Source organism: Rhincodon typus, chromosome 31 (genome assembly GCF_021869965.1).
Source record: "Rhincodon typus isolate 14 chromosome 31, sRhiTyp1.1, whole genome shotgun sequence".
NCBI classification, from domain to species: domain Eukaryota; kingdom Metazoa; phylum Chordata; class Chondrichthyes; order Orectolobiformes; family Rhincodontidae; genus Rhincodon; species Rhincodon typus.
In genome coordinates this window covers 5,089,061-5,110,844 of record NC_063362.1, presented here as the reverse complement: position 1 = coordinate 5,110,844, position 21,784 = coordinate 5,089,061, and the positions used below count along the sequence as shown (strand labels likewise).

Genomic DNA, 21,784 nt, shown 5'->3' with positions numbered 1-21,784 from the left:
CAGATATGTGAAGGAGGTCCTCTAGCCAAAAACGACTGATTCTTTTTACTGTGAGATTAGTTAATTGAAGTAAAATGTGTCATTGCTTTTCGATGTTATACGTTTGATTCCACCACACTTGCTGCTCTAATACAGAGTATACTGGATGAATGCAATTTGGGGCCTCTTTGTTTCTGCAAAGCAAATGTACTGTTGCTCTCAATTAAGCAAAATACTTGCCTGCCCATCAATGATTAGCACCCCCCCCAGTTCTCAACTAATTAATCAGTAAAATGCAGCTGTCTTCCATTTACAGTATGGGATAGACAGCCCAGTTTCTACTGGAATTTTATTCATTCTGGTTTCTGTGGAGATAATTTTTCAAACAAAATTGGTTTTCAAGTGACTGGAAAGATAAAACAAGATATGAGGTTAGTTTTATTGTTACAAACTCAATAAATTTCATACGTGGTGGAAAAGTTTCCCTATTTAAAAAATTGAAGAATCTTACCACTGTCAAACTTGCACAGTTCCTTAAGTGGGCATCGTTCTTCAGTAACTAGTCCATAAAATCATACAGAACAAAAGAGCCCCTTCTACCGTTGAGTCTCCACCAACAAAATGCTACTCTAAATCTGCATTAATCCCATAGTTGGATGCACTGTATGATTTGGTTAATGGCCTGAATGGCCTTCCATGTTCTACAATGAGTCTTAATCAGTCACTTAATATCTGGAAAATATGTTTATTCATGTACCACCTCACTGTACTAAAGAAAGCTGACACAGCAACTCACTCCATCCCACTTACTCCTTTCGTTTTCATAAATTTTATTGACTACAGTGAAGTGCTGCATTTTGCCAAACGCCATATGCATGAGGACAAGTCATCGTTATGCACACTTGAAGCCAGAAGCTAATCGTGGAGAATGGAAGTTTCACTAACCTGCATGAATGCACGATCATGGCAGTCATAAAAGATGGCTAAACATAAAAAACCAAACCATATTTATATTACATTTTCCAGGAGGTGAATTTCGCATGACTCAGTTCTTCTTTGGCAATTTAGCTGGTCTGATGATTCGGGCTGGCAAACTTGAGAGCAAAAAGGTGATTGACTGCTTATACACCTGTAAAGAAGGACTGGATCTCTTGGATTCTGGGAATAGTTACAAAGGTGTGATGGTAAGAAAGCTATAGATAGTGTTTTCCTCTCATTTCAGTAGAAGCCTTCATTGGGCTATGTCTTTCTCCAGGAAAATTAAATTCTGCTCTGGTGAAGTTACAATTGGGTACTAAGTGCATTCTAATTGTCCAGCATCAACCTTAGAGAATAACTCCTTCCAGGATATGGCACCAGAGGAACAGACTGCCATTTGGTACCTTACTGAAGTGGCTGTTCTTTGCCATGACATCCAATATTGTCTTCAGGCTTTTTCTAAAGTCAGGTCTATTTTAATCAGAAACTGATCTCTTGCCCCTAAGGATAAGCAATAAGTGCTGCCTAGCCAGGGCACCCACATCCATAAATGAATAAAATAAAGAAATCCTCAGGTTATGAAATTGTGCATTTTTTTTGTTTCCTATGATAACTTACAAATGTTTTGATTACAACTCTGCTGTTGTGCCTTGGTCAGCTGATTCAAAGTCAAATCAGCTTTTAATTTCAAAGAAGCAAGGAGCAACACTGTTACTTAGTTTTAGACACCTGTATAATGTTGAGCTATTTTATTATAGTCCATGTATGAAAGGTGTGTGGCAAGATAAATTAAAGAACTGTTCTCAACTGCATATTATGTGACTTGTATAATCTGAGACATTGGTGGATAACCTTGTGCTGGTTAAGTCTTTGCATGGTTCAGTGCTGTTCTGCACGTTTCCACTGCAGTATGACTTAGTGTCCGTGTTTCCCTATGCTTAGGGTCAGAGTGGCCCTTTTGTGAATATGTCCGGCCTATTAGGTTAAAGTGCATTATAGTCTTTTTGCTTTGTTTAATTTGTGGAATGTGGATCTGCTGGCTGGGCCACTGTTTTCTTTTTAAGCCATCACTAGTTGCCCTTGAAGGTGTTGTTGAGCTGCCATCTTGAACAGCTGCAGTCCATTTGGTGTATGAAGACCCACAATGCCTTTAGGGAGGGAGTTCCAGGATTTAGGAGCAGTGATATATTTCCACGTCAGGGTGGTGGGTGATTTGGCGGGGAACTGGCAGACCGTATTGTTCCCTTGTATCTTCTGCTCTTGTCCTTCTAGATGGTAGTGGTTGAGAGTTTGGAAGGAGCTGTCTCTCAATACATTAAAGTCATGATCCGTGGGCATATAAAGCTCCAACTCACCGATGGAAAAATAGTTGTGAACCAAATTGAGTGCTGTTTTCAAATCAGCTTTTCTCTTGTAGGTTCACTTCAATCCCACCCAGTCAGTCCTTAGCATGGAAGGGGATGATATTGAAAGTTTCGACAAGAACATGCAGCATGTGTCATACCTCAATTCTAGGCAGTTCCCGACACCTGGAATTAGAAGATTGAAAATCAGCACAACTGTAAAGTAAGTTGGATAAATAAATTGAAATGTTTGTTTTATTCTTTTGCAATAGTATTGTTTCCCAACTTCAGTTCTGTATAGAATCTGTGTGAAATTATACTATTACAGTTGCAATTCCTACTTGCATCTTAAGATGTAGGTTTTAGTAATCAAGGATTATATGTAGCTATTTGTGCAAGCCACGCTGTGGCTATGTAAGGCTTGATTAAGCAGCACCTGGAGTACTGAGACCAGTTATGGAGTTATATAGCACGGAAACACAGACCCTTTGGTCCGTGCAAATGAGTTGGACCTGATATCCCAATCTGACCTGATCCCGTTTGCCAGCATTTGACATATATCCATCTAAACTCTTCCTATTCATATACCCATCCAGATGCCTTTTAAATGTCATAATTTTACCCGTTGCCTCCACTTCCCTGGTGGCTCATTCATTCATACACCACTCTGTGTGAAAAAGGTACCCCTTGGGGCCTTTTCACATTTTTCCCCCTCTCCTATGTTCTCTAGTTTTGGACTCACCCCTACCCTACAAAAAAGACCTTTGCTGTTCACCCTATCCATGCCTTTCATGATTTTATAAACCTCCGAGTTCACCTCACAGCCTCTGACACTGCAGGGAAAAGATGTCTGCAGCCTATTCAGCCTCTCCCTAAAACTCAAACCCCCCTGTCCCAACAATAACCTTGTAAATCTTTTCTGCACCGTCTCATGTTTAACAACAGCATTCCTATAAAAGAGCAACCAGAATTGTATGCAGTGTTCGAAAAGTGGCTTCACCAATGTCGAGTACAGCCACAAAATGACATCCCAACTCCTATAATCAGTGTTATGACAGATGAAACTAAGTGCACCAAACGCTGCCTTCATCCTCCCTACATGTGACTCCACTTTCAAGAAACTGTGCACCTGCACCCCTAGGTCTTTGTTTGGCAACACTCCCCATGGCCCTACCATTAAGTGTATAAGTCCTGCCCTAATTTGCCTTTCCAAAGTGCACCACCTCACATTTATCTAAAGTAAACTTCATCTTCTACTCCTTGATCCATTGGCTCATCTGATCAAGGTCCCGTTGTACTCTGAGAACCACCTTCACTGTCAACTACACCACCTGTTTTGGTGTCATCTGCAAACTTGCTAACCATACTTCCTTTGTTCACATCCAAATCATTATTATAAATGATGAAAAGTAGTTGACCTAACACCAATCCTTCTGGCACACCACCGGTCACAGGCCTCTAGTCTGAAAATCAACTCTTTGCTACCACCTTCTGTCTCCTACCTTCAAGCTAATTTTGCATCCAATTGGCTAGCTCTCCCTGGATCCCATATGATCTAACCTTATTGACCAGTCTACCGTGCAGAACTTTGTTGAACGCTTTGCTCAAGTCCAGATAGGCAGTGTCTATCGCTCTGCCTTCAATCATCTTTTCACCTCTTCAAAACACTTAATCAGGTTAGTGAGACATGACTTCACATGCACAAAGCCGTGTTAACTATCCCTGATCAGTCCTTGCCTTTCCAAATACACGTAAATCCTGTCCCTCAGAATCCCCTCCAACAACTTAACAATCATTGACATAAGGCTCATCGGTCTGTTGTTCCCTGGCTTTTCCTTACAGACTTTCTTAAATAATGGTACCACATTAGCCAGCCTCCAGTCTTCCGGCACCTCACCCGTTGTCAGTAATAAAAATATCTCCGCAAGGGGCCTAGCAGTCTCTTCATAATGTTCTTTGCACAGTGGAGAGTAGTGAGGCAAATCACGTGTCCTAAAGGGTAGAAAGTTGAGGTGTGGTGTCATGTGGTTCTGTGCCATGCTGAGTGTTAGAAAACTTTTAATTATGCAGAGCAAACTTTGAAAGCATGCAAAAAAAATATATTGCAATTTAATCTCATTTCTCAAGAACACTGGATTAAAAATCATCTTTCTTTAATTCCAGGTGCTTCAATGAAGAGACTTGCATCACTATCCCAGATGTGGAGGGCTATGTAATGGTACTTCAACCTGATGAACCAAAGATAAGCCTGAGTGGAATTGATCACTTTGCACGTGCTGCCTCTGAATTTGAAAGTAATGAAGGTGTTCCACTGTTTCCAGAGCTGAAGATCGTTAGCACCATCACAAGAGAAGTGGAGTCAGAGGCAGAGGATGAAGATGAGCCTACAGGTGAAAGGCCCATCATCTGTTCTGTTGTAGATTATAGGCAAAGCAGCCAGATGAAATCCAAAATATTCAAGTGCAACATCATCCACTTTGGACAGGGATTGATAAACATGCTTTCAAGATGGTGTTAAGGTAGATGCAGTGGTGATAGAGATAGCCTTGGCAGTAAAGGTGTCCCATATACCTAAATCATTAAAATGTCATGGCATCAGTTTTTGATTTTTATATTTATCTGTCAATGTTAAGCTTCATATCTGCTGGACTAGAGTGTAATTCAAAAATGGTTGAAGTCTTGTGACAGCTGTATCAAGCTTTCATTAGATGGCACCTAGAGTACTGAGAACAGTCTGGACACTGCACCCAAGGATATGTTAGTCTTTAGATGGGGTTACAGACCTATGGAATTACTTGAATGATGCCCAGACTTCGAGGGTCAATTTACAGGGAGAGGTCAGAGGATCAAGCTTTTTAGTATTCTGTAAGTTTCAATGAGACCTCCCCCTTATTGTTCTAAGCTCCATCAAATGCAGACAGAATCCTCAATTGCTCCACATATGACAAGTCCTTCATGCCCAGGATTGTTCTTGTAAATCTCCTCTGGACCCCCTTCAATGCCAGCACATTCATTCTCAGATATGAAACCCAAAACTGCTCTTGATATTCCAAATGCAATCTGACCAGTGCCTTATACAGTCTCAGTGGTACATCTCTGCTCTTGTATTTTAGCCCCCTCAAAATGAATGTTAATATTGCATTTGCCTTTGTCTTCCTAACTGCCAACTGAGCCTGCATGTTAACCTTAATAGAATCCTGAATTAGGGTTCCTTTATGCTTCAGATTTCCAAAGTCTTTCCCCATTTAGAAAATTGTCTGCACCATTATTCCTACTAAAGTGCATAACCTTACATTTTCTCACATTGTATTCCATTTGTCACTTCTTTGCCCACTCTCTCCTAGCCTGCTCATGTCCTTCTGCAGCCTCCCTATGTCCTCAACACTACCTGTTCCTCCATCTAACTTTTGTGTCATATGTAAACTGAGCAAAAAGCCCTCAGTTACTTCATCCAGATCATTAATGTTTAATGTGAATGGTTGTGGTCCCAGCATTGACTCCTGCAGAATTCTACTTGTTACCATCTGCCATCCTGAAAAAGATCTCTTTATCTCCATTGTATGCCTTCTGCCAGTCAGCCAATCCTTTGTCTGTGGCAGTACCTTGACCCTAATGCTATGGGCTCTTCTGTTATTTAGCAGCCACCTGTGCAGCACCTTGTCAAAGGCCTTCTGAAATAGATTGCATCACTGGCTCTCCTTCATCTAACTTGTTCATTATTTCCTCAAATAATTCTAACACTTGTCAGGCATGACCTCCTCTTGAAGCCATACTGACACAGCCCTATTTCTCCGTGCACTTCCAGTACTGTGCAATCTTGTCCAAAGTGGATTCTAAAATCTTAACCAACAACTGAGGTCAGGCTAACTGGCCTATAATTTCCTATCTTCTGCCTCCCTCCCTTATTAAACAGGAGTGTTACATTGACCATTTTCCAGTCCTCTGTAACACTCCCTGACTCCAGTGATTTTCTAAAATATCACCACCTCCTCCACAATCTTCTCAGCTATCTCCTTCTGAACTCTGGTGTAGTCCATCTGGTTTGGGTGATTTATCCACTTTCAGCTTCCCCAGCATCTCCTTAATGATGGCCACTACATTCACCGCTACCCATTGACTGTCTTGACGTTCTGGTAAGCTGCTGGTGTCTTCCATTGTGAAGACTGCAAAGTATCTATTCAATTCCTGTGCCATCTTTGTTCCCCAGTACTGCTATGGCCTCATTTTCCACCCTTGCATCTCACCCCTTTGTATATCTTAAAAGCTCTTGCAATCTTATTGCTAGCTAGCTTACCCTCATATTTCATCATCTCCCCACGTAGTGCTTTTTAAGTTATCCTCTGCTGGTTTATTAAGGCTTCTCAATCCTCTGGCTTCCCACTAATCCTCACCACATTGTATGCTTTTTCTTTTATGCTGTCCCTACCTTCCTTTGTCAACCATGGTTGCTTTGGCATCCCCTTAGGGATGAATTTCTACTGTGCCTCCCAAATTACCCTCAAACTTCTGCCATTGCTGCTCTTGTCTTCTCTGCTAGCTTCACCTTCCAATCAGCTCTGGCCAGCTCCTCCCTCACGTCTTTGTAGTTACCTTTACTCAATTGTAATACTGTTACATCTGATTCCAGCTTCTCCTTCAAACTGCAGGGTGAATTCTGTCATGCGGTTGTTTGGCAGCTCACTGAGCTGGCTGTTCTGTGGTTTGCAGATGTTTCGTTACCCTTCTGGGCAACATCATCAGTGTGACCTCTGATCGAAGTGTTGGTGTTCTGCTTCTTTCCGGATTTATATGACCCCCTGGTGTGATGGTCTTGTTGCTTCCGGTTCTGTTGTTTTAACAGCCGTCTGTATATGGGGTTTATGTTTGTGTTTTTGTTAATGGAGTCCTGTGTTGAGAACCAGGCTTCCAGAAATTCCCTTGCATGTCTGGGTGTTCACTTGTCCTAGTATGGTCATTTTGTCCCAGTTGAACTGATGGCCCTCATTGTCTGCATGTATTGAGAGAAGTGAATATTGGTTGTGTCTTTTTATGGCCCACCGGTGTTCATGTATCCTGGTCATCAGTTTCCTCCCTGTTTGTCCAATATACTGTTTATTGCGCTTGCCTGGTATTCTGTATATCACGTTGGTCTTGTTTTACTGTCAGTATGGGGTCTTTAGTCTTTGATAACATTTGGCACAGTGTTGCTGCAAGTTTGTGCGCAATCATGATCTTATGCGGTTTTAGTAGTTTGGTAGTCATTTCTGATATTTTTAATGTAGGGGAGCATTGCTACTGTCTTGTGTTGTACAGTGTTCCTACAAGAAGGCCACACACACGGACCAAATCCTTAACTTCAATAGCAACCACCCAACCATACACAAATAGAACTGTGTCAAGACACTATTTAAATGAGCCGCATCACACTGCAACACCCTAGAACACCAGAAAATGGAAGAGGAACACCTACACACAGTTTTATTGACAACGGATACCCAATAAGTTTCATCTGCCGATGCTGACAAAAGTCAGAGGACACTGTACAACAGAAGACACTAGCAACGCTACCGTACATCAAAAATGTATCAGAAATGACTACCAGACTCCTAAGACCACACAAAATCATTGCACACAAACCTACGGCAACACTGCACCAAATGTTATCAAAGACTAAAGACCCCATACCGACAGTAAACAAGACCAACATGACATATAGAATAAGAACATAAGAACTAGGAGCAGGAGTAGGCCATCCGGCCCCTCGAACCTGCCCCACCATTCAATAAGGTAATACCATGCAGCAAGTGCAATAAACATTACGTTGGAGCATCGGGGAAGAAACTGACAGCCAGGCACACTAACATCAGCTGGCAGTAAAAAGACACGACCGATATTCACTTGTCTCAGTACATATAGACAATGAGTGCCATCAGTTCAACTGGGACTAGCAAACACCAGACATGCAAGGGAATTTCTGGAAGTCTGGTTCTCAACACGGGACTCCATTAACAAACACATAGAAATGGACCCTGTATGCAGACCACTGCTAAAAGAACAGAACTGGAAGCGACAAGACTATCTCAGAGGATCATATAAATCCGGAAGGAAGCAGAACGCTAACGTTTCAATTAGAGGTCACACTGATGATATTGCCTAGAAGGGTAACAAAGTGTCTGCACCCCATAAAACAACCAACTCCGTGAGCTAACGAACAACTGCATCCACAGCCCAAGTTTTCATTAAGACCTTGAATTCTATCATATTATGGTCACCTGCCCCATAGAGGTTCCTTCACCTTAAGTTTCCTAATTGAATCTGCCTCATTACATATCACCAAGTCCAGAATTGCGTGCTCCCTCGGGAGCTGTACCACAAGCTGCTCCAAAAAGCTATCTCAGACATTCCACTTTTCTTGGGATCTGCTACCAGTCTGATTTTCCCAGTCCACCTGAACATTGAAGCCCTTCCCCTGCGACCCATCCCATTATTGTAATAGTGCCTTTCTTCCATGAATTTCTATCTCCTGATTTATTTTCTTTCTCCATATACTGACTGCTGCCAGGAAGCCTTTACATAACTCCCCTAGTGATCTTGTCTCCCCTTATGATTCCTCAACTCTACCCCCACACATTCTATGCCTTTGGATCACTTTTTGCTGTCAATTTTAATTTCATTTCTTATTCAAGTCAGCCCACCCCCTTTGACTATCTTCCCATCCTTTTGACAGGACATGTATCCTTGGATATTTAGTTCCCAGCCCTCAACCCCTTGCAGCCATGTCTCTATGATACCACAACATCGTACCTGCTCATTTTAGTCTGTTACAAGAGAGGTTAAGGGAAATAGGGCAAAGGTAGGTACATAGAGTATGGTCACAGAACAGGATTAAGAGATCAGGTAGCGTACTACATTTTTATGCTCCAATATTCTTGTGGTTGCTGTGTGGAAATGATTTTTTTTTTCTCCTTTTCCTGAAAATTTCAGCATAGAACAATCAGCCAGCCAGTGGAATATTATTCTGGTAATGCTCATATCTGGTATTGTTGTACCTCTTTCCATACCTCCGCTGGATTTATGTACTGCAATAAATCTTTGTCCACAGATTCAGTATTAAAAGACGCAGATGATATCAGTGAGGTCTGCTACAGCCCATGTTATAAATTGTCTCTTCCGAATTTTGCATTTACATCTGCATGTACCAGTGCTAGTTGTTCCTATCTGACTTGCTGCATGATAATTAGGCGCTGTAATCTTCTGTTACTGTTTTAAAAATTTGAGTCCAGGCCTTGTAATTGTATTTGGCATTATGGACAAAAATGATAAGACAACTGGTATCCTTAGTCCTGTAGAATAGCCAGCAGTAGGAAGCCTGAATTACAGACTTTGTTTGAGATCAGTAGTGAATAAAGCCTGTGTTCTGTAACATTTTCTTGATGGTTGAAGGTAATCCCAACTTAATCAAAGTAGCTAATCAAACAGTCGAGAAATTAATTTTAAAGCTAGTAAATCTTGCATCGTTTCAAGATATTCTGCCGCTTTTAACCTTTGCAAGTGCACCAAAATGCTGAACGTCCATTGCGGCTGAGGACCACATTGTTTGATCCTTTTTCAAACAACTGGTTAGTGGCAGCTTGGGAAGAGAAATAATGACACATGAGGAATAGCATTACTGGATGTAGCACCAACATTTTCAGCTTTTGTTTCAATTTCATGCATTAGTTTGACCTGTGCTATGGGTACATAAATTGTCAGTGTTTCTATGCAACTTATTCCTCATTCTAGCTAATTCTGAAATCATTTCATGTGGAACGTCAACTTGTAGATTTCTGGTGTTAGCAGCATTTCTGTACAGTTGGGGTATCCTGCCAATTGAAACCAATTAACTGAATTCATAATTGCTGTGGGAATTTTAAAGTTGACCCATATTGACATTTTTGTTAAGCAATCTCCATGGAATGGGAGCTTACTAATTCTTAAACAGAATTTTTGTTTATAGTCCAGGAATCTATGATATCTGAAGAGATAATGCACAATCTGGATATGTGTGAAGTCTCTGTTCTTGGAGATGAGCTGAATGCAGAACAGGAAAGCTTTGAAGTTGATCCATCTCAACTACAGCAAAGGGGTATGGAAATGAGTAACTCATCTACTGGTTTGACTATCACAGGTGAGTTTTAAAATATTGGAAGCTGAAGGCACTTTGTCGCATGCATGTAGAGAAACAGTTGATAGTGGTGAATTTTTGAATTGTGGTTTATGTCCAGTGAGTCCACATGCAACGCTTGAGGTCATTAGATTGCTGATTCATCAGATTTCTGCACTTCTGTAGTTATTAACTTACAAGCACTTGCCCTTTTCGGAATACTAAAACATTTTCTACATTCCTAACTCTCTCTCTCTGTTTGAGTAACTATGCTTCAGAAATTGAGATTGGGGATTCTCAATACATAAAGATTGAAAATCACTCTCTTTAGAGATTTAGGGAGCCTGATTTTAAAGGACACTGTAGAAATGTGAAAGATATTTAAACAAAAGTTTACATTATTGCATCTTTGAATTTTGTGGGGACTGGAGTTCCAATTTCAAATACCTCTAACGGAACTGTATATCTGATGCTGAATGAAGATAGGACCAAGCTTGTCTGCAGTGTTCTACTCCCACTGTTGTCACCTTGTTTCTATGTGGGAGAAATGTTGAAAGGGAGGGAAAATTGAATGGGTGGAATATCATTCTTAATTAAGGCGCTTTTCAAGACAATTATGTAACCATTTAAAACACAAAGTTTACAGTACCTTCAGGTACTGAATGTGATTTGCATTCTCTATTTACAATTTATGGAAGCAAAAATCTCTGCATTTGATTTTTCATTTTTCAAAAGTTCACTCATCAATCACTTTAACTCCTTTTTGGGGTCCAGATTTTCTCTGATGCCTCATCCTTTATTAAGTGTGAGGCATGACCATAATTGCCAACAAGCTATTTGCCAGCAAGGTTGATCACTTGCAGCAAAGACCACTGGCCAGCAATCCCATCAAGATGGGCTTTCTCTCTTTCCCTAACCCACTGATGCTGCACCTTGGTTATTGATACTATTCTTCAGTAGCAAGTGAAAATAACAGATCAAGCATCATGTCCAGAACCTTTCTAATCGGTTCACCTGCTCACTTGATGAAAATCTTAGGGACTGTCCACTTTTAAATTTCTGCTTGCAGTCAGTTGGGAATGAAAATCCTAATGCTTGATGTCTTGTAAAATTTGTTTCATGTGCTCATATTGTTTTGATTTGTATAGGTGTGAACACAATGGCAAATTACGAAGAGATGTTGCATTCAATCCGTTACCGAAACTGGAACAGCGAGTCATTGTTTGAAAGGAAGTTTAAAATTGTTTGCTCAGAACTGAATGGACGCTATGCCAGTAACGAATTCAAAGTTGAGGTAGGTGAAAACTCCTATAGGTGATGGAAGCTTTCTAGCTTTTGTTGCTTAAGAATCTTGAATAAAGTTATTGGATGATTTGTTAAGATCTCAACTTGAAAGACTAGTATGTATATTTGATAGTACAAAGAAAAATTAAATCAATCATTTTCACTAGCACATTGATTTCAGTAAAACCCCAACTGAACATTAACCAATTGGAATTGGTGGCGTGCAAGTTTTAAATTCATAAGTTAGTTCATTTTGACACAGCAAACTTTTGATTTAACAGGCACCTTGTGAACTGGCACTCTCCATAAACTGGCAAAAATGGTATACCTCAAATACCACAAAGTTTACTCTCCTGTGTTATTCTGTCCAATTATTATAGTTTAGTTTATTTACCTCGAACGTAAATATACTTGTCCAATCGAATGATCACACAACATATCAACAGTTGATTCAATTTCGAGTCAGTTTCTCCTCAACTACTGTAATGTCCAAGTAATCAGTTGGGGGTGCAAGTGAGAGGACTGTTTAAGGCAAAGTTTCGTTTGTGATTTAGGCTGTAAATAAAGTATTACCGTGATGTGTATTGTTCCTGCGTTATGTTTCTATTTCTAGTGCGTGTTTTTACGTTGGTTATGTGGACCTCTTGATTATCCAGAATATTTGATCAATTGGCATGCGCTAGTCAGGTAGATGCTGGTTAATAAAAAGTTTGCTGTATTTCCATTGTAGTGAAAGGGGGTTGGTTTGATTTACGTTCTGTACAGTTTTAACTTTACATGCTGTGATGAGAGTCTTAGGTGTCAGTTTAATTGAGGCATGTATGTTGTTTTCAGGTCAATGTAATTCACACTGCTAATCCAGTGGAGTACCCCAACCACTTATTGGCACAGCCAGAGTTTGTGCGCCCAGTTCAGCATGCTTCTGTCGACTTGTCTGGACACAATCTTGCAAACCCTCATTCATCCTCAGGTATATGGAGATGTTTAATGATGGAAGCAACTGTTAAAAGAAGGCGGATTTTTGCAGTCCCTGCCTTATCACTTTTATCTTTGTAATATGTTTTTGCAATAAGTTTCAGTTCAGTAACATTCCTGAAAAGACTTTGGTTCAAACAAGTGTACTGCATTAGGGGAAATGTTTGCTAGTTAATTTATTGTATGAAGACATATAGGCTGCCTAATGAGAGAAATAAAGCGGTCACCAAGTCCATTAAATCAATATTCTTGGAATATTTCAGTACCATGCATGAGTTTACAAGATCTGTAGCAGACACCAAATTAATTTTCTGGGGCTAACCAAGGATTACAGATCAATTTCAATATTTGCAGCAATAAAAAAATTTTTAGTTTGCCTAGGTTAAATTATTGTGTATATTAGGATCCAGCTGTTCTTGTGTTTTAAGGTATTTTGATTCTTGATCTTGTAAGTTCATTGACTGCCAAATCCAGCTAGTAGCTGGTCAAAAGTCCGTAATAGATACCATATTAAAGGGCATGTGTTGTCTTTTGAAAACTGAAATGCTGCTTGAGCATGACCTATTCTCGAGTGTGTTGTAAAGATTAGAAACACTAGAAATGATCTTTGTTTGCCCCATGTACCTTGTCTTTCATTCAAAGTACAAGCAGAATTAGTATGAAGATTGTATTTCCTCCTATACAGACAAGTGCAGTTTTATTCTGGGTCATTTGGTCAAATTATGGTGAAGGGTGTTGAAATGATTTTACAATTCTCAGCTTCCCTGTATGCAGTTTCTCCAGGAAGAAAGTTCTTACTAATACTTGTGACCAGCCGTGCAGCAAAAAAATTTTTATTCATGAACAGTTAGTTTATAAATACACTGTTTGAGAGACACTTGTCTTTTGATTCCATCACACCTTTTTGTTTTAGTTAAACAAATTTCAGATGCTGGATTACAACTGTCAATATTTCCTCTTCCTCCACCTCCACCTCCACCTCCTCCACCAATCTATTTGATTGTGTATTTAACTCCTCATTTCAAATATTTTCTGCCCAGAGACATGATTCTTTTGCAGTTGTGTATACTGAGGGCTACAAAAAAAACTCATGTTTAGATTGTTTACGGAATGATTTTAAAATTGTGTGCTCATTATTTTTCCAGTCAAGCTGCCCCAGGTCAGAACATTGTTCCAAGATCAGGATTTAGAGTACTATGTTCAGGCAGCTAGCTACCAGTTCTTATAACTTGTCACCTAGTATGATTCAATTGGTGACCAAAAATTAATGGATTTTTATTACATGGATGTCATGATGGTTCTATTTACTGGCTTCCTAAAGATCTGAATTAAATTACTTTTAGTAAAAGGAACTTGAAGAGCCCAAGATGAGGTCCTAAGTCAAATTTATGAAAAATGCCAAATAGCCACACTATAAAATCTGTTTAATTTGATCTTAAAATACAGCCAATACAGTTCCATGTGAATGTCCAGGTGGAGAACGAAAGATTCCCAGCAAGTCTCAATCCACTGTAAAAGATTGTTTTAGTAAATACGAATGTTCTTATGAGCCAAAAAAACAACTTTTCTTTTTCTTTCAAGTTGTTCCCAGTGCAGCAACTGTTGTCATTGTGGTTTGCGTCAGCTTCCTGGTCTTCATGATAATCCTCGGCATTTTCCGAATCCGTGCCGCACATCAGCGGACTATGCGGGATCAAGAGAATGGGAAAGAGAATGAGATGGATTGGGATGACTCGGCCTTGACAATTACAGTAAATCCTATGGAGGTAAAAGGCGATTTAATCCCAAACTTTTTTGAAATTTCTCATTGTGCAGCCAAAAATTTGTGTGCGTGTGTGTGCGCATCTGCATATACAGAAATGGGTTTTATTTTACATTTTGAAGGGACAGAGGTTACTAACATCCTTATAATAATGTATTATGTTGCCTCGCTAGACATACGAGGACCAGCATAGTAGTGAGGATGAAGAGGAGGAGGAAGAGGAAGAAAGTGAGGAAGGTGATGAGGAAGATGACATTACCAGTGCAGAATCTGAAAGCAGTGAGGAGGAAGAAGGTGAGCAGGAAGATCAGCAGAATGTTAACCGACAGCAGCAACTTGAATGGGATGACTCGACTCTTACCTATTGATTTCCCTGCTGTCGCTTTGTGCTTTTGGAGACTCCGTTGCTCACTCCGTCGCTCACTCCATCTGACCTGAGGAACCAGCTTGCACTTTTTTCTTGTCATCTGATGAGCGACTTTAGCTAGACAATACACACAATTTTCAGGACTGTCCCCTTTGCTCTAAGAGGCAGCTTTGCTATTTTCTGTTTCCATTGAAAAGAGAAATTGCATTGAGTAGCGTTTAAAGTTGCTTGGTTTTGGCCTGCTCATAAATTTTTTTCTCGTGCATGTGGAAAAAAATTGCAGAAGAGGTCAATTTACGTAGAGAAATAACAAGATTTTTAATATTTTGTAAATATATTGAAATTATGTAATTAATGTCTTTTGTGGTAGTGAAAACAGGGATTGGACAAATTTGAGTTGGGAAAACAAATTTAAAGAGACAGTTTTAATTTTGATAAAGTCATCCTTACTGATGCCATATGGAGTAGTACTGCTGCAACCTACATTTCAATGTGCTCAAATGTTAGTTTTAGTGAAATTTTTGGGGCAATTTTAAGTGCTGAACTAGCATAAACCAACATTTAGGCTTTAAATGCACCAAGCTCTTTGTCATTGAACTCCTCGCTCATCAAAATATGTCCTCTATTTAAAAGGAAGGTAGAGATCAACCAGAATGGAGAATTGGCAACTGCTGTGTCAAAATTAATTGCATTGGGTGAGTGGGCTATCAGAAAGCAGGCCCTGTATAGACCAAGCAAACCTAATACTGTCTTTTTAAATTCTACATTGTAAGATGGGGAGAGAGAGATTCAATAAACTTAAGGCTTTCTTTGAGAACCAACCCTGTTGGAACATGCACATTTCAAATAACTATTGGTAGTTCCTGTACATTGAATTGTACTGTAGTTTTAAACTATTTGTTTACATTTAGTAAACTTTGGTTTCTCCTGGTAATATTGTAGTTGGAATTGTACAAAGAAATTGGCTCATTTGTGAATCATGTATTTGGTTTTAAAACAGTTCTCTGCCTCCATGTTTTTAAATGAATTTTTAATTGATATGAAAGTGTTTGCCAGAAAGGTACTAAAATATGCAGCTTCGGTGAGATGTACATAGCAGACCTGACTGAAGAATAGAGGAGAAATTGAAAAGGATCTCTGAGGCAAGGATCTTAGGCAAAATTATTGACAAGATTATAGCTGATGAAAAATTTGAGAGCCTTTGTTGTGACTGAAGTAATGTGTAGATGAATAAAAGGCATTTGATGAATTTGGCTTCTGTCTTAAGAAAAAATTGAGACCTGGTAGAAGACAGTTGTAATGGACTAATCTGTGATGTTGATGTTTTCTCATCCTTGAATTACTTAGAGTTGGAAAAGGTCTTGCACAACTTTTAAAATTTTAAACATTGCAACATTTCTACAATTTTACATCCTGAATCCAGGAGTGTTGACTGTAGCTTCAAATGGGAATATCCAATGATATTTCAGTGGCTAAAAGAAAGAAGGGTAAGTGAATTTGTAGGTTTTGAGTTACTTAGGAGTAAATCTTGGAAACCGGAGGTTCAAGTGCGGAGAATGTGGTTACACATTGCTTATGGTATCAAAACAACAGGAAGAGGCTAGCTGCCCTCCAATTTGCACGGTACAGTTTTTAGCTGCTTTGTGAGTGCCAGTATCACTAATTGTTACTGATTTTTATCAACAAGATTCAGACATTATACTGGCTAAACTGAAATGCAGTTTTGTTTCTCTACAAACTAGCTTTCCTCAGAAATGTTTTGTTTTGTTTTGTAGTGGGTTTCCAAGAGCCTGACTGGCTTGGTGGTGAAAAGGATAGTGACTAAGATTTTGTAGGATTAGCCTGTTATTTGAGAGAGAGAGAGAGAGTGTACCGCTGCTACTGCCGAATAATTGGTAACATTGTATACAAAGCATCATACTCAGGAGTTGGCCAGGACTATTTATACCACTAATGGGGTAAAAAAAAAAAGTACTTGTACACTACTGAATTAGTCACTTGTTAAAGATTGAAAATGAGATTTCAGCTGAAGTCCATGTGGATGCAAGATAAGAATGTAGAGCTTTTGTAGCAAAATGTGATTTTGCTAGGATTTTTGTAAATCCTCCTCAGTCATACAGCATTTATTTGCTGTGGCCACAGTCATCCCTTGAAACCAGATGTTTTTCTTGCTTCTCCCATCCTTTGGATCAGGATCTGTTCCTGGGGCAGAAACAGTAATATCAACTGGGTTGACATGAGCTTGTTGGGAGTGCCTTGATTTTTGCAATTAGCATAACTTAATGATGTACATCTAGGAAGTGGAATAGTCAAAAAAAATTCTTTTGTAACTTTAAATTGTAGATTGCCTAACAGTAGGGGACTATGGTTTTGTTTTTTTTTGTCAAGTTTAAATAAGTGAGTTTTTTTCAAAGTTGGAAAAGTATAAACCTTATGTTTAAAGTATTTGTCTGACATAGATGTCGTGTTCATGTTGTGTATGAGACTTGAAGTCTATCCATATATTGTCATCGTAGATAATGTATTAGACTTAAAGGCTTACATGTTAAAAGCTAACCAAGGTGTAATCATGTTATTAATTGTATGTAGCCAATATGGGTATTACCTACAGAGCTGTATGATAGATCAGTTTGAACAGTCTTTTGAGCTACAATAAATTTCCAGCCCTAAACACTACAATATTGTCCAGCATGTTTTAATGAGTTCTGTAGTATTCGGTTTCTTGAGGTGATCACAGTTGCTGCCCGTTGCACTGCAGTGTCAAAATAAAAGAACCTTAAAACCAGCGTTTGTTTGTTTAATGTGTAAAATGGCTCAAATTTAATTGTTCCTTCGTATCACTTCCCACAAATGACATGCAAATCTATGAATATTGTATTTTTAGTGGGTTTCAATGCAAACATCCACTTAAAATGCATTTTTAAATGAAAATACGTAAAATGGTAGTTTGAATATTCTGGTAGAATGTGCATTATTGATGTCCATTACTTGAATTCTCTGTACAAACTTGTTGGTCTACATAAGTAAATATGTTTAATTCAGAAGGTGGTGCAAAGGTCAGCTGAGTCATGTGAATTGGTGATAAAGTCGACATTCACTTGCATGAAAATTTCTCAACCAGAATTTTCTCAAAAAGCTGTTGGATCCTTTGCCATTTTAGAGAAATATAAAACATGGTGAGAATGGAAATCAAAAGAGATGCAGATGCTGTAAATCAGAAACAACAACAGAAATTGCTGGAAAAGCTCAGCAGTTCTGGCAGCATCTGTGGAGAGAAATCAGGTAATGTTTCGGGTCGAGTGTTCTAAGGAAGGGTCACTGGACCCGAGACGTTGACTGATTTCTCTCCACAGATGCTGCCAGACCAGAGTTCTTCCCAGCAATTTTTGTGTGGTGAAAATAAAGTTGCATTTTTCTGATATTGTTCTCGAAATTATTCAAATATCATGATTTTTAAAAAACTGAAACATTAACTAGGTGTCTGTAGAAAGAGGAAAGTAGGGTTATCATTGTGTCAGAACTTATCGTGAAGTTATCTGATTAATGAGAATCCAAATGGCAGCACAGCTGTCTTGTTGAAGAAAGGAAAACTTGCCCTGACCCAATTTGTCCTACACCGACATGGAGCTGGAATTACAATATGACTAATTCTTAGCTACCCTACAGAATGGTTCAGCAAAATCGTATTGCGATAGCCAGCACTTGCTAGAAAGTGGCCTAACATTCTTGGGTAGGTGGGAATTACTGGCCTTGCCAATGATACCACCATCTGTAGAAGTTGATGTTTTAAACATAATTATGGAATGACTAAAGAAATGCTGAAGTGAGAAATGATTCATTTTAAAAACAGTAGTAAGAGTTCTGGGCCATGGAACGTTTTCTTATTTGGTCGGTTCTGATGTGACTAAAATGAAAGGTTTTTCATTACCAAAATGGAAGCCAGAGCCCAATTATGAAGCACCGAGCAGTTTGCTTATCTGTAAAGTGCAGTGATTTGTAAATGCAACTATATATACTGAGTGGTTTTGTGATTACAAAAAATGCTAGGACAAAATATTTGTAAACATCTCTCTCAGTCCATGATTTTGACAGTTTTCCATTTCCAGGCCTTTGCATTTGGAAAACTTAAACATCTTCTAACGTGAAGCTCAATTTAAGATCGAGGGTAATCTCATCACTCACTTAAGGTTACGATGGGCAGCCTGCAAAAGACTGTCAACAGAAACTGTTTATCATGTGAGAAATACATTGTAAAAAGAATGTCTTAATCCCATGTGAAGTTTTTTGTTTCAAGTATTGTACTATTGTCTTACTGCTGTGCATTATTTAGCTGTAAATAAATCTCTTAGCCTATACTCTCGTCTGATGGTGTGCTATTTTCCTGCCTTTGAGAGAAAGGATGAGCTGGAGATCCCACATGGTTCTGTTGTCAGGCGTAATTGTTAACGACAGCATACAATCTTATGGAACCTTAACTGATTGTGAGAACGCTGCCACCTTTTTATATTTGGCCAAGTTTTTTTAATCTAGTTATGGTTCTGTATTGCTTGCTCAGATAATCAGATACATTGGCAAGGAATACAATTCATATTATGGAGTTTGACCTAATCCTAATTTCAGTGGAGTTGGTGAGGGATTGAATGGCCTACTGTGTTTGTATGTTTACTTGGAGGGTGAGGAGGAGAAAATCCATAACTGAAACAATGCAGGAAGGCAGAGACGAATTCAACTCTACTGCTTTTACCACTGAATGAAAGCAACGATGGAGATATTGGCAATACCTCAACTAGTAATTGGGCCGGGCTATTGCTCTGGGGCCAATGACAGCTGGTTGGAATTTAATTTCAATTAATAAAAACAATTAGAATTGAAAGCTAGTCTCAATAGCAAATTGCTGTGAAACTCCGTTCTGGCAGCATCTATGGAGAGAAAACAATTAACATTAAGAGTCCAGAACGGCAGCCGCCCCTCCCTGGAATGGAATGGTTTTTCTGTCACCTTACCCAATCTGGCCAACCTGTGACACCACCTCTGCTTCTGTTTTGGTTGTATCAGCGTCACATTAATACAAACTCTGCTGTTTACATTTTGTTGTTATGAATACAACTAGCAACGTGTTAATGACCAGATAACGTTTTTGGGAAGTTGATTAGATGGTATATGACCTGATGTCCTGGCCAATAACTCCCCTGCTCGTCTTCAAAATCAGGATCTTTAACCTCCACTGGAACAAGCAGGTGTGGGCCTTGGTTTGATGTTTCATCTGATTTACCTGTTCAACTGAAATTCCAAAGCTCCCAAGATATTTAACCACATTTTAGGGGATTAGTATCAGTTGTGCAGTGGTTGGTCTTTTAAACACCTTTGCCAGGGAATGCCCTATGGCCTGTTGCAATAAAAGTTGAGTTACAGTAACTTTTTTTGAATAAGGTTGAAATCAGCCTGTGAATTTGGGTGAGAACCTTGAAACAGTTCAAGATCAAAATTAGCAAGGAAGGGAAGAGGAATGCTTTCACGGTGAATGTTGTTAGTTAGAACAGTGTTTTGGGGCTCAAAGTCATGTCCTTTTGATATTATTGAGGAGCATGACAAGCTAATGGTTATTCATTTACCAGTTTGTGTTCTTGTGCTGAGGGGGCACAGCTACTGTTGGACTGCTAATCCAAGTTTAAATTCATTGTTGGATATGTGCATATGTATGTTAGGAGAACGTTACCGTCCTCCCCCCACCCCAGCAAAGTTACTCTACCCAGGCTAGAATATGGAGTGTCTATTTGAGTGAGCTAATGATTGGGATGGGATGGTAGAAAACTTAAAAAGGAAAAATTTTGCTCCTCTTCAGGAGAGTTTTTAAACTCCACTTCCACAAGAGGGAGTGGTGCTCCCTAATGAGTTTAAAATTGTTCTGCAATATTTCAGTAGAATTTCACATCATTGATTTATGATGCTGGAGAGGGAGTTCATAGGATCTACCCTGTAGATGCCATAATTCAACAGTCGTGTTGCACAAAAAACCCTACATTTTATGTTCTTTCATGGGATGCAATCAGTGCTGGCCAGGCCGGTGTTTATTTTGCTGTGTAAACATACCCATGGTGCTTTTAGGGAAGGAGTTCCAGGATTTTGGTAGTTATGATAAAGGAAAGGTGTTTCCAAGCTGGACAGTGTGACTTGAAGGGGGGATTTGCAGATGGTGCTCTCCCACCTTGCAGCGTTTAGTAGATGAGATGATGGCTGCTTTTACCTGGATGGTGTCAAGCTTTTGAACTACCGATGAAGACAAGTGAAGAGCATTTCTGAGTTGGACCTAGCAAACAATGCTGACAGGTTTTGAGTTCAGGAGAAGAGTCACTTTATTGAAACAAACTTGAGTCTTAATGCTAATTATTCCGTTGAGGGTTGAGGAGAGTGTAAGATAGCTGAACTAGATTCTGCTTTTTACTTATTTTTATCCCAGCTGCTGAGTTGGAAGAGAGATTTTCTGTGGATTTTAATTCAAACTCAGACCTCAAACAGATGAAATAATCATAGTTGATAATCAATTTGTTAAAGTGTTGTATTAGCATACATGTGTTTTTCTTAAAGCAGCAACTATAAATTTCTGTTCAAGTGGTTCAGTCAGATAATAGGACTCATAGCTCCTTTCACTTTCCAAAGTACTTTTCAACAATTCTGTTGCTTTTTCATGTAGTTTCTCTTGTAATAATATAAGAAATGACTATCACCGGAATAGCAGGAGTGTTTTGCTGTGAATGTCTCCTTTATATCTGTGAAATGGACATTGGCTCCTTGGATGTTTCAAATCAGTTCTAGGTGATCACAATGATAAGAGCTTTCCGTTTTATCTTTCGTACTTCTGGTATTAGAAGAACAGTATGTGTAATTCATTGTGCATCCCTCCTACCTTTGTGCCAGATGTTCCAGGATCAAGTCCTCCTCTGGGACTTCTTGGCCACAGAGGGTACTTTTTTTTA

At 39.3% G+C, this 21,784-nt stretch overlaps 1 protein-coding gene across 4 annotated transcripts in view; it reads left to right on the top strand.

Moving 5' to 3' along the window:
• Positions 1-19,165, top strand: part of clstn1 (calsyntenin 1) — a 72,462-nt gene extending 53,297 nt beyond the window's left edge. For all 4 annotated transcript variants that reach the window (XM_048615305.1, XM_048615303.1, XM_048615304.1 and 1 more), the window contains 8 exons: positions 1,006-1,163; positions 2,375-2,523; positions 4,464-4,690; positions 10,276-10,446; positions 11,571-11,716; positions 12,541-12,676; positions 14,263-14,447; positions 14,617-19,165. In XM_048615305.1, the coding sequence (XP_048471262.1) occupies positions 1,006-1,163; positions 2,375-2,523; positions 4,464-4,690; positions 10,276-10,446; positions 11,571-11,716; positions 12,541-12,676; positions 14,263-14,447; positions 14,617-14,811 (1,367 nt within the window). In that variant the 3' untranslated portion in view covers positions 14,812-19,165. The remainder of the gene's footprint in view (positions 1-1,005; positions 1,164-2,374; positions 2,524-4,463; positions 4,691-10,275; positions 10,447-11,570; positions 11,717-12,540; positions 12,677-14,262; positions 14,448-14,616) is intronic.
• The last annotated feature ends 2,619 nt before the right edge of the window (positions 19,166-21,784 follow it).